Source organism: Lygodium microphyllum, chromosome 25 (assembly GCF_053477565.2).
Source record: "Lygodium microphyllum isolate KBCC chromosome 25, Lygodium_microphyllum_v1.1.10, whole genome shotgun sequence".
Lineage (NCBI taxonomy): Eukaryota > Viridiplantae > Streptophyta > Polypodiopsida > Schizaeales > Lygodiaceae > Lygodium > Lygodium microphyllum.
Genome location: NC_141159.1, coordinates 90,762,645 through 90,775,461, shown reverse-complemented (window position 1 = coordinate 90,775,461; position 12,817 = coordinate 90,762,645). Strand labels below are relative to the sequence as shown.

Here is a 12,817-nt window from a genome sequence, read left to right as displayed (position 1 = left end):
GGGGGGGGGGATTGGTGCAGACGGGGGGAACTGGCGCGGTGGCAGTTCGAGCTGGGACGGAAGGCAGCAATGGCGTGACGGCGGAGTTCTACATGAAGAGGCTTAGCTTGCAATATGGCGTGCATCCAGATGACTATCTTTCATAGTCTATAAATACTATCTAGGCATTTGCCTTGCCTCTTGACTGTGCATAAGCTCTTATTGAATTTCAGTTTCAGCACTTTGCTGAATATTCAGATCAGCCAATGGCTGATTTTCTGCATTTTCCAATGGAGCAGCTGGCTGAACATTGAGTTCACTTCCTGAAACTCTAGCTGAATCACCAAATGAAATGGGCAGCAGTCCTTCAAATACATCACGGGCAGCGTGAATGTGTTTAAACAAGCAAGGGATAATTCTGATTTTTCATCAAAGAGTACATCCCTACTGACAAACACCTTTTTAGAGACTGGATCATAGAGTCTGTAGCCTTTGCTCTCACTACTATATCCCACAAAAATGCATTTGACAGCCTTGTCATCCAACTTTTTTCTGAGTACCTAGGGAATGTGTGCATATGCTAGACACCCAAAGGTACAAAAGTACCCAACAGAAGGTTTCCGGCTGTTCCAAGCCTCAAAAGGTGTAATTTTCTTTAATGCTTTGGTGGGGCATCTGTTCAAAACATGGCAAGCACACATAACGGCTTCCATCCAAAAACTGTGGCAAGCTCTTTGCTTTCAGCATACATGTGGCCATCTCCATGAGTAACCGATTCTTCCTCTCTACAATCCCATTCTGCTATGGAGTATAAGTAGTAGTGAACCGATGAACAATGCCCTTCTGCTTCAAAAAAGAATTTAGCGTAGAGGACATATATTCCCTCCCTCGGTTTGAATGGAGAGTCTTTATTTTACAACCAGATTGGTTCTCAACAAGTGCTATAAAAGCCAAGAATGCATCGTACGCTTTTGACTTTTTCACCAAAGAATAGACCCAGCAGAATCGAGTAAAGTCATCAATAAAAGTCACAAAATAGTAGCATACTCCCAATGACTTTGTTTGCATAGGCCCACATACATCTGAATGCACTAATTGTAACTTGGCTGTGGCTCTAAAAGCAACATCATGGGGAATCGAAAACCGATGCATTTTTCCCAAAACACATCCTTCGCACAAGTGCTTAGGAGGTCTCTGCAGAAGAGGTAATCCATCTAACATCTGTGTATGCTGTAAGAGCATCAAGCTACCATAGTTCACATACCCCATCCGAGCATGCCATAACTCTACCTGTATTATAGTAGGAGTAAGAGTGGATGCCAAGTACACTAATTGATCAACTAAAAGAGCATCCAACTTATATAACCCATGACATAAAGTGCCAGTTAAGACCAAAGTCATGTGTTCCTTATCTTCTCATCATGCATCTATCATTATCAAAGGTGACCTGCAATCCACAACGTGCCAAAGAAGAAATAGAGAGCAGATTCTTCTTTATACCTAGTACAAATAAAGCATCTTGTAGGTGGAGAATAGAGCCATCGATGTGGCTATGAGCACAATCTCCCCAATACCTCGAATAAGGTATGATGTATTGTTGGCACACTGTACAGACTTGCCACCTGGGGCTGCACCAACAAAAGCAAATAAATCTTTGCGAGATATGATGTGCCTAGAAGCACCACTGTCAAAAAACCAAGTTCCTGTATCCTCAGTAGAGCTAAATGCTCTATCAGCCCAAGAAGAGTCATAACTGCGTGTGTTAAAGCAAGTCCTTGTCTACAACAAAGGACGTTGACTCAATAGCAACGGAAGGAGCATCAGAAACAGACATCCCTGACTCCTTTTTCTTCTCCTTGGCGATGCTCTTTCTACACTCAGTGATGTAGTGGCCTGGCTTCTTGCAGTAATGGCATTTTCCCTTCTTGGCTTGCGTGCCCTCTTGTTTTTTATTACCTTGTGAAGTGCTTGAAGTCCCAGAGCTCTACGGAGCATTCTTTACTTGGCTGCCTTTGCCCTTCTCTCTAGCCATAAAAGCTTACTCAGAGGCTATGACATCCACATCAATATTTCTTTTTGTTTGCTCCTCCTCTAGAAGCAAACTGACTAACTGAATAAAGGAAATAGGCTATGGGGCAATCCTCATGATGAGGTTTAGGGTTGTATGAAAAGCCAAGTATGAAGGAGGAAATGAGTTCAATGTAGTTGATATCAACTGTGCATTTGAATAGTACTCATCGACATTCATAAGTTGTTCACGCAAGTTCTGAATTTTATTCAAGTGATCTTGCATAGAATCACCCTTATCCATCTTTAATGTCTCAAGCTCTTTCTTTAAGAAAGAGGTGCGGTTAAGGGATGATGGACGGTTGAATTGCCAATGCAATCAGTGACAAAGCCTGTGCATCCCGTGTATCCCATGCTTTTTGAGCTACTGATCTTTGGGGAAGTGGTTGAAGTGGAGCATGCTAAACAGGCTGAGGTGCCCGCTGTCCACGTCCTTCTAGAGGAGTAGCAGGAGCCACAACTCCGGGCCTAACTTCTTCTCCACTAATGTAGTCCCAAATCCCAAATGGTGGTGCATATGATTTATGGAAGAAAACATGTGATCTTTAAGAGAAGTAGAGTCATGCATCTAAGTTGTATTGGTTGAAGAAGCTTGTGGATTTTCGCATGGAGAGTATCCTAATGTCTACTTATTTGAATGAGTTCCACTTTATTTTTAGCCAGCTTATCTTGCAGGCCATTAAGTTTGAGGATAACATAAAGTCTTTGTTCTTGCTTGTCACACTATCAAAGTTAGGAGATACATTTTGTACTACTATGAGTGCTAATCCTCTTGAGGATGGTTTTAAATGCAATGATGTAGAGAGTGCTTTACTTATAGAAGAAGTAAACAAGAAGAATATTGATGCAATTTGTACTTTTCATGCACTTACAATTAGAGGTAAAAATAGTGGAAATAGTAATAATAATCGTGGTAGAGATTCACAGCCCAACAAGGACAAGTCATAGTCTTGTGGGCAATCTCGTAGTAAGTTCCACAATCGTAAGTTCTCTCTGGCATGTCATTATTGTGCATAGTAGGGTCACATTAGGCTGTAGTGCCATAAAATGTGCAATGAGAAATTCAAGGAGAAAGTACAAGAAAATGCAAAGTCCACTGAGATTGTACCTAAGTCCAGTGTGAAGATAGACGAGATAAATGCCTTGGAGTATAGTTTTGATGATTACATTCTTGTCGCTTCATCACTTGATGCTACTCAGTTGATTAATGCTCTGTTCACTTACTCTCAGTGTTGGCTTATTGATTCAGGGGCTTTATTCCATGTTACCTTGTATTGCCATTGGCTTCATAGCTACTGTACTATTATGGGTTTTGTTAGACTGGGAGATGGCTCTGCATTGGATATCATTAATTAACATAGGTGATGTTAGATTGTAGTTTGGTTTGGTATTGGTGCTCCTTTTGTGCTTCATGATGTACATCATGTCTCAGCTTTGACAAAAAGCCTTATTTCAGCTGGACAATTGGATGATGATAGGTACCATGTATCTTTTAATGATTCTTCATGAAAGATCACCCAGGTAGTCTTGTTTTTGCTAGAGGTGCCAAGGTTGGTAACCTCTATCCTTTGCTTGTTTCTGGGTTTGTTGACCATGTTTTGGTTGTGACCGATCTTCCACATGTATCTTTATGACATCATTGCCTTGGGCACATGTCTTTGAAAGGAATGAAAGTATTGACTCGTTTGCAGTATCTTCCACCCTTAGATTATTCTTGTTTTGATTCGTGTGATCATTGTTTGTATGGCAGAAAGACTTTTAACTCGCATAAGAAGTCCATGTGGATGAGCCTTTGGCTCTTATGCATTCAGATGTTTGTGGCCCCATGCCCTGTTAGTCCTTGGGTGGTGCAAAGTATTTTGTTACATCCATAGATGATTATTCACATAAGGTTAGGGCCTATCCTCCAATTTGTTGCTGCCTTGATCAAGAGAGTCCAACTTGCACTCACCTTTAGTCTAAAATAGCTATCACTAGCCTCCAATTGTTGTCACCAGCCTATTTGGCCCTTCTAGGGCTGCCACTAGTTGCTCTAGGCCTTCAAATAGCTATTTCCAGCTTCTGGGCAAGTCTTTAATATATACTTTAGTAGCCTCTCCTCCCTCTCTAGTAGCCTCCTCCTCTATTTCAATGGCTGAAATAGACTTCCATCAGCTCGCAAAAACGTTTTTTCCACTTGCATGCGTAAGTTTTGCAAAGTGATAGCCTTCTAATGTCATTTTCCAACATTATCTAGCTTGTTAAATAAATTTTCAGAATATCAATTATAAAAATTTATTTAATAATTATTCCAGTGCTCAAAAAAAAAAAATTGTCTGCCAATAATAAAATTGGCTAGGCCAATTTGTCTCCCAAGTGTCCTTGAGTAGTTATTGACCCTTAGATTGGTATTAATTTATTAATTAATACCTAGTCTCTAATGTCACCATTGACATTAGGGGCCGATACATTGGCTAGGCCAAAATTTGACATTGGGTACTACCTACAAAGAAATACCCTAACGCCTCGTGCCTTTAAATGTGCTCGGGTGTGAACACATCCTTAGCACTTGTACTTACACATATATATCTATTTAAAACCTAAAGGTACACTCGTCATTGTACCTAAAAACGTGCACACTCTCTACTCTGCTCTCTCTCACTCTCTCTGTCTCTCCGCGCGCAACGAACACCTGTTGTCTTGATCTTCGTGCCTCTCCCGTCACTACAAACTAGTATTAGAGCTAGCAAGAGACAACTGCAGACATCATGGGTAGTCGACGGCAGTGAGGACAGTCGACAGCTGCAGGCATTGTGAATAGAAAGGGACGAATAAAGAATTCTGAATGAAAACTCAATGAACAGACCGAGTATGGGAGGTGTGATACAATGGATGCTCAAGGAGCTGAGTGCTGTTGGACTACCATTATCTGTTGTGGAAGTGGCCGGTGAGATTGTTTGAGAGTCTCGAGAATAGATCCCTAGTGAAGCAAACAACCAATGCTTGAAACTGAACAGGAAGAAGACCTGGCAGCACAATGACATTAGAGAATTGTCGAATGCAGCAATTCCAAGGCTAGAGGAGGGTTGCCTGGTCTGAAACGCAGCAGCAGAGGCTGAAACACAGCAGTCTTTACAGCACTGAAGGCAACAACAGCCAAAAGAAGCAAGTGGGGGACTCAAACACGATCTCTATTATATGTTAAAGTAGAAAAGACCCCAATTTCACAAGATGAGATCTATATGTATTTTTTTGAAACAGGGAATTTATTTACTTGTATGTTTTGTCTTAATTGTTGGTGGTTGGGGAGTTTTTTAGGGTGAAGAATATATCAATTTCACCAGTTTCTCTTGGAACAGGAATCAAGCAAGAGGTATGGAAGACAAGGCACTGCCAAACTTGGCGTTAATTGGAGCTGGCATATTTGTTCGCAGTCAATATGTGCCCCGACTTCGTGAAGTAGCTCATTTATTGTCGCTAAAAGTAATATGGAGCAGAACAGAGGTATACACTGTACCACTTTGAAAGCTTTCTTTCTCTGCAACATAAATTGTAAGTGAAATAAATCTTGCCTCATAAGTGATAGATGCTTGAGCAGGTACTCTCTTTAGAGATATATTAAATCCTGGTGCACTGTTACGTCTTTTCCTTAGGTGTTGGTTAAATGTAGAACATAAACCATTAACAACATGGGACCTTAGGTGCCTAATAACATATCATTGATCTCAATCATTGACCTCAAATGTGAGGAGGGGCAAACCACTATTCTTCTAGAGTAGAAACTTGATGTACCTTTGGTGAATTAGTTGTTCAAAGTTTGGATCCACCTTTGATCCAATATCTCATTCTAATTCATCCTCCAAGTCTTTCAAGCCTTAGACGTGCCGAGTCAAAGTCATTTCTTCTTCTTCTTCTTTCCTGTAGAGAAAAAGACAGATCTATCAACAAATCCTTGGGGGACAAATTATCCCAAGGCTAAGTTCTGAAACAGCCCCAAAAGGAACATCCAAAAGAAAAATTATATAACGGAAGGGAAGTCTATTACAAGGTCCCATTGAAAACAATTAGGACATCTATAGTGCTAGACTACGCGTGGCTGACAATAAAAGAAAGTGCTAGAGTCCCATGTCTTGAGAAATGCATCTCTTCTCCTCTTCATAGCCTCCAATCCACCTTGTATCCTCTCCCATCTCCTAGGGAAGAATATGGATAATCTCTATGCAAATCTTGGAGAGAGTCATTGTAGTGGTGTCCAATAGATCTGTAGCATGAGTACATCTGGCAATCCAAACATACCACATGTAATGATGCTACCTATGAGATGTCATTTGTGAATAGTGCCCCTAAGTCCATATTGTGAAAAATTTGGCATGGCAATTGTGCTCAAGAGCTGCCTTGAGACAAACTCCCATGTATATCCTCATATGCATAGGCTGGGTGCATATCCATGATTCATGACATGTTACAATCATAGACTGTGGTATCCTAAAACACCATCCTAAGGACTCTACTCCATACCTCCTAAGCCTTGGGGCAATCCCAAATATAAAGTCTTTGTGCCTCCTCTTGTTTCTTGCATGTAACACAAGGGACATGGTGTCTGCCATAATTAAGCCAAGTACCAAGGGGGAGACTCCTATACACTAGTAACCATGGAAAGAGTGAAATATTTCTAAGTCTAAAGCTATCCTCCAAACTCCTTCAGATGTTAGCAAGGCAAGGAAGTGAGATACCCTGTGCAATCCAACAACGAGTTGCTATTGTCATCTTGATCCTACTCATCTTGATCTGTTGGAAATGGAGAGAGAGAGAGAGAGAGAGAGAGAGAGAGAGAGTGTGTGTGTGTGTGTGTGTTGGGAATAAAGGCCTCGTGCCTTTAAATGTGCTCGGGTGTGAACACACCCTTAGCTCTTGTACTTACACATATATATCTATCTAAAAACCTAAAGTAATACACTCGTTATTGCACCTAAAAATGTGCTCACTCTCTACTTTGCTCTCTCTCTGACGACAAACTGGTATCAGAGCTTATGGCACAAGACCAATAGGTCGTGCAGGCAGTCATTGAATAGGTCGTTAGGCAAAGGCCTGTGCAGCTCAGGTTGTGCGCAAAACGAACTAGTGTGTGTGGCAATTGGGTAGCGGGCCCATCGACTAGGGAGCCAGCGTCACGCTGAAGACCAGCGGGCAGCGACCACACCAGGTCTGAAGACACGCTGCAGGCGACACTAGACGAAATGGGCTGCAGGTGACACTAGACGAAACGGGCTGCAGGCGACAGTTTTCAGGTACGTGATAGGTCAGCGACTTGCAGGCGACAGCTCCCGTGGCATCAGGCGGCGCCTTTTTTGCAATGTGATTGCAGGCGACATGTCATGAAGAATGTTGCAGGTCAACCGGGTCACAAATTCGTTTTTTTTTCTTCTTCAAAATTCTTCTAGAATTTTCCCTTGGCCTTACGGGGTTCGCGCACATAAGCATAGAATTCAGATTTGTGCATAATTTGGCCCGAAAATTTGGGCCTTTTCCCGGAGTTGGGGATTGTGATGCAAAGCAAGATCATTTGTCTCCAAATTGCAGGAATTTTGTGACATTTTGTCCCTGACATTTGGGGCTTTTCATGTACGTGTACAAATTGGGCTGACATTTATATCCAATTTCTCGACATTGATGCACATTGGACCCCGTGCAATTTGGGGCTTTTGCAGTTTGGGCAAAATCTGTGCAGCATTTGGTCAGTTTATGTACATGCAGGTTGAATTCCATGCAATTTAGACATCAACACTTGGTAAAATTTGGGGGTTTTGCTGAAATTACTCTATTTTGGCAAAATTGGCCTGTCCTATGTATGACAAAGAAAATGCAGATGTCTGATTGATGCTTTGAGCACAAAAATTTTGGGGCTTTTGATCGTGTGTGTCAACTTTTATGCCCGTGGGTACATGTACAACAGAAATTGCAGCTACAATTTGGGATTTCTCATGTAATGTGATGCATATGCCCTTGGAACAATTGTAATCAGTTGTGGAATGCTGTAGCATATGGTTTGACGCTTCTGAAAATTTAATTACAGATCTGAAATCTATGCTTCTACGTGGTTATTTATTGCTGATTGGTACTTGTTTGTACCTTGATCACTTGGGTGACAGCTTTGAGCTTGCATTTGCTGTTTTTTGGTCACATTTGGGCTGAAAATCATGGCTAGCAGCAATGATAGCAGTAATCTAATGCACATAAAGAAGCTTGATGGAGCACATAACTTTGCAGTTTGGTAAAAATAGTGCTACAATATCTTGTTGCAAAAGGAAGCAGGCAAAGCAGATTAAAACCTAAGGGGCAAAGCTTGCGGACATGGAATAGGAAGATTGGGATGAGTTAAATGAGCTTGCACGCTCAAACCATCGAGCTATCGATCTCTGATGCCTTGCTATTTAACATTGAAGGTTTGGATTCTGCATATGCTATATGGACTCAACTAGAAGAACTATATGTACAGAAGAGTGCTGCAAGCAAAGTGTATTGGCTGAAAAAGCTTATGGATTTGCGTATGAAAGAGGGTACAGAAATGTCTACTCACTTGAGTGAGTTTAACTCCATTTTCAGGCAGCCGGTTGCCTTGAAGTTCATGATTGATAAGGAATTTAAGGCTACTTTCTTGCTTTGCACTCTACCGGAGAGTTGGGATACATTCAGGATTGCTATGAGCAATTCTAATGTGATCCTTTTGTATGCTGATGTAGAGAGTGCTCTACTTATGGAAGAAATGAATCGGCAGAATAATGCATCCAGTAAGTCTTCCAGTGCTTTGCATACTAGGGAAAGATCACAGCAGAAGGCAAATATGATAGCAAGGGATGCAGTAAATCATGTGGCAAAGATGTTGAATGCCATCATTGTGGCAAGAAGGGTCACTTTAAACGTAATTGCTACAAATGGAAGAAAGAGAAAGGAAAGGGCAAAAAGAAAAATGATAGCAAGGAAGAGAAGAAAGATGGTTAGCCTAAGAAGAGCAGTGTCAAAATTGAAGAGGTGAATGTAGTTACTCATGACAGTGATAGTGGGAGTGACGTACTTTTTGTCTCTTCACACTTTCGTACACATGCTTTGCTTGCAGATATAGATGATGACATGCATATCTGGATTCTTAATTTAGGTGCTTGCTTTCATGTCACCCCTCATCGTGAGTGGTTCTTTGACTATACAAGGGGTTGACATGGTGTTGTCCATCTTGGGGACAACTATGCATGTGACATTGTAGGTATTGACAGTGTGCAGTTGCAGTTTCAGCATGGCTCTGTCTTCATACTTCAGCATGTACGGCATGTACCTCAGCTCAAGAAGAGCTTGATTAGCACATGGCAGCTAGATGATGATGGTTTTCATACCACCTTTCGTGATGGAAAATGAAAGATCTGTAAGGGATCTAGGGTTATTGCCAGAGGTTTCAAGAGTGATACTTTGTATCCACTTCATGTATCTAGTGTGCGTGACCATGTTGTTGCCCTGAGCGAGCAACCAAGTGTTGCTTTGTGGCATGGTCGGTTGGGACACATGAGTCAAATAGGAATGAAAGTGCTTTCTCGTTTGGGTTACTTGCCTTGTCTTAGTTATACTGATTTCGAGCATTGTAATCATTGTATTTATGGTAAACATGTAGAGACATCTAATAGAATGTTTCTTTCTTTGAAACGGTCTCCTTTAGAGTTAGTACATTTAGATGTATGTCAGATGCCAAGATTATCTTTAGGGAAAAAGAAATATTTTGCCACCTTTGTGGATGATGCTACACGTAAGGTATGGGTTTATCGTATTTGTAGCAAGAATGAAGTGCTTGAGAAGTTTAAAAAATTCTTGGCATTGGTTGAAAATCAGATAGATAAGACACTTAAGTGTCTTTGCTCTGACAATGGTGGGGAATATTTTTCCAAGGCCTTTCAGGCATTTTGTGATAGCAAAGGGATAAAGAGGGAGCTCACTGCCCCTCATAATCCATCCCAAAATGAAGTTGCAGAGCATATGAATCGGACCATACAGAATAAGGTCCGTACGATGCTGTCTCATGCTGCATTAACCCATGGTTTTTGGGCAGAGGCTGTTATGACAGCCGTTCACTTAATTAAGGGGTCACCAAACAGGTCTTTGAGGGGGGGGCAGTTTCCCAAGAAGCATGATCGGGTAAGCCACCTTCATATGCTCACCTGAAAGTGTTTGACTGCGAGATTTTTGTGCATATTCGTAAAGAAAAATGCAGCAAACTTGAGCCAAAGTCGTATAAATGTATTTTCCTAGGATATGGTGATGAGGGTGAAATGGGGTGTAGATTGTGGGATCCCGAGAATGGAAAGTGGTATGCGGCAATGATGTTATCTTCCGGGAAGATTGCATGCATAAACAACCCGAAAAGACTGAGGAGGTCCATAGGGTTGTATTCCTAGAAGAAATACCTTTTGGACAGCAAAATGTGCCCGCTATACAATAGCGAATACCTGCTGTAAATGAACCTGTAAATGGAGAAAATGATGCTGGGAATGATCAACCAGCTATTGCCCATGATAATGAGCCACTACATGTGCAGGAACAGCCAGGATAGGAAGCTGTGAATGCTGATTTGCAGGCTGAAATGCCAGGATAGCATTTTGAAAATGGAAATTTATAGGAACAGCCAGCAAACAATGACCATTGGGTTAGGAGATCGTCTAGGGCTACTAGACAACCTGATAGATTTGTTCCTAGTGCAAACAATGTGGCTGATTATGTCATGTTGACCGACTATGGTGAATTATCTTGCTTCAGGGAAGCAATAGATAGATAGGATAACAAGAAATGGTATAAAGCCATGTTGTCAGAGATGGAATCTCTTGAGAAAAATGACACTTGGGACTTGGTGCAGTTGCCTAAAGGACAGAAAATACTTCCATGCAAATGGGTTTACAAGATGGTCACTTCTGGTTTCTCACCAAAGTACAAAACAAGATTGGTTGCAAAGAGGTACAAGCAGGAGCAAGGAATTGACTTTGATGAGATTTTCTCTCCTGTAGTCAAGATGACTACATTGAGAACCATTTTGGGCTTGGTTGCAGTTGAGAATATGGAACTCATACAGATGGATGTAAAGACTGCATTTTTACATGGTGATCTGCATGAAAACATATATGTGCAGCAACCTGAAAGGTTTTTTATAGAAGGGAAAGAAAAGATGGTATATAAACTCAAAAGGAGTTTGTATGGGTTGAAACAAGCACCAAGAGAATGGTATCATAAGTTTGATACATTCATGCAGTCCCAAGGCTTTCATAGAAGTCAAGTGGATGACTGCTTGTACACCAAGAAGGAAGCAAATGGCAGCCTAATTATCTTGGTTTTGTATGTTGATGATATGCTGATTGCTGGTAGGGATACTCATGCCTTGGATTCATTGAAGCAATGTCTTCATGGTAGCTTTGACATGAAGGATCTTGGTGATGCAAATCACATTCTTGGCATGCGAATACTCAGAGATAGATCGAAAGGCTTACTCTATCTATCTCAGCAGGAGTATATCTCCAAAGTTTTGCAGCATTTGAATATGGAGGGGGGAAAACAATTGGGGTTTCATTACCTCTTAGCCAATGCCAAGAGTTTTCTAAACTTATCAAGCACTTCATTCTTGCTACGAATGGGATAAACCCATACCTTGCGTGTAGCATCATCGACAAAGGAGACAAAATATTTCTTTCCCCCTAAAGATAATCCTGGCATTTGACATACATCTGAATGTACTAACTCTAGAGGAGAAGATTTCAAAGAAAGAGACTTTTTGTGAGATGTCTGTGCGTGTTTGCCATAAATGCAATGATCACGATGCTCAAAATCAGCATAACGAAGACAAGGCAAGTAACCCAAGCGAGAAAGCACTTTCATTCCTATTTGACTCATGTGTCCCAACCGGCCATGCCACAAAGAAACACTTGGCTGCTCGGTCACGGCAACAACATGGTCACGCACACTAGATAGATGAGGTGGATACAAAGTATCACTCTTGGAACCTCTGGCAATAACTTATAGATCTTTCATTTTCCATCACCAAAGGTGGTATGAAAACCATCATCATCTAGCTGCCCTGTGCTAATCAAGCTCTTCTTGAGCTGAGGTACATGCTGAAGTCCTCACATCCCCCCACCCCCCCGAGATGGACAACACCATGTGGACCCTGTGTATAGGTGGAAAAAACACTCACGATGAGGGGTGACATGAAAGAAAGCACGTGAATCAAGAATCCAGGTATACATGTCATCATCTGTATCTGCAAGTAAAGCATGTGCACCAAAGTGTGAGTAGAGAAAGAGTACATCACTCCCCCTATCACTGTCATGAGTAACTACATTCACCTCTTCAATTTTGACACTGCTCTTTTTAGGCTGACTCTCTTTCTTCTCTTCCCTGCTATCATCTGTCTTCTTGTGCTTTCCTTTCTCTTTCTTCCATTTGTAGCAATTACGTTTAAAGTGACCCTTCTTGCCACAATGATGGCATTCAACATCTTTGCCACGTGATTTACTGCATCCCTTGCTATCATATTTGCCTTTTTGCTGTGATCTTTCCCTAGTATGCAAAGCACTGGAAGACTTATTGGATGCATTGTTCTGCCGATTCATTTTTTCCATAAGTAGAGCACTCTCTACATCAGCATACAAAAGGATCACATTAGAATTGCTCATAGCAGTCTTGAATGTATCCCATCTCTTTGGTAGAGTGCAAAGCAAGAAAGTAGCCTTAAATTCCTTATCAATCATGAACTTCAAGGCAACCAGCT

The 12,817-nt window shown here is 41.4% G+C and overlaps 1 protein-coding gene across 2 annotated transcripts in view; it reads left to right on the top strand.

Annotated features, from left to right (window-relative positions):
* The window catches only part of LOC148014488 (NAD(P)-binding Rossmann-fold superfamily protein), a 101,369-nt gene that overhangs the window by 25,484 nt on the left and 63,068 nt on the right, over positions 1-12,817 (top strand). For both annotated transcript variants that reach the window (XM_087666344.1, XM_087666345.1), the window contains exon 2: positions 5,385-5,529. In XM_087666344.1, the coding sequence (XP_087522470.1) occupies positions 5,401-5,529 (129 nt within the window). In that variant the 5' untranslated portion in view covers positions 5,385-5,400. The remainder of the gene's footprint in view (positions 1-5,384; positions 5,530-12,817) is intronic.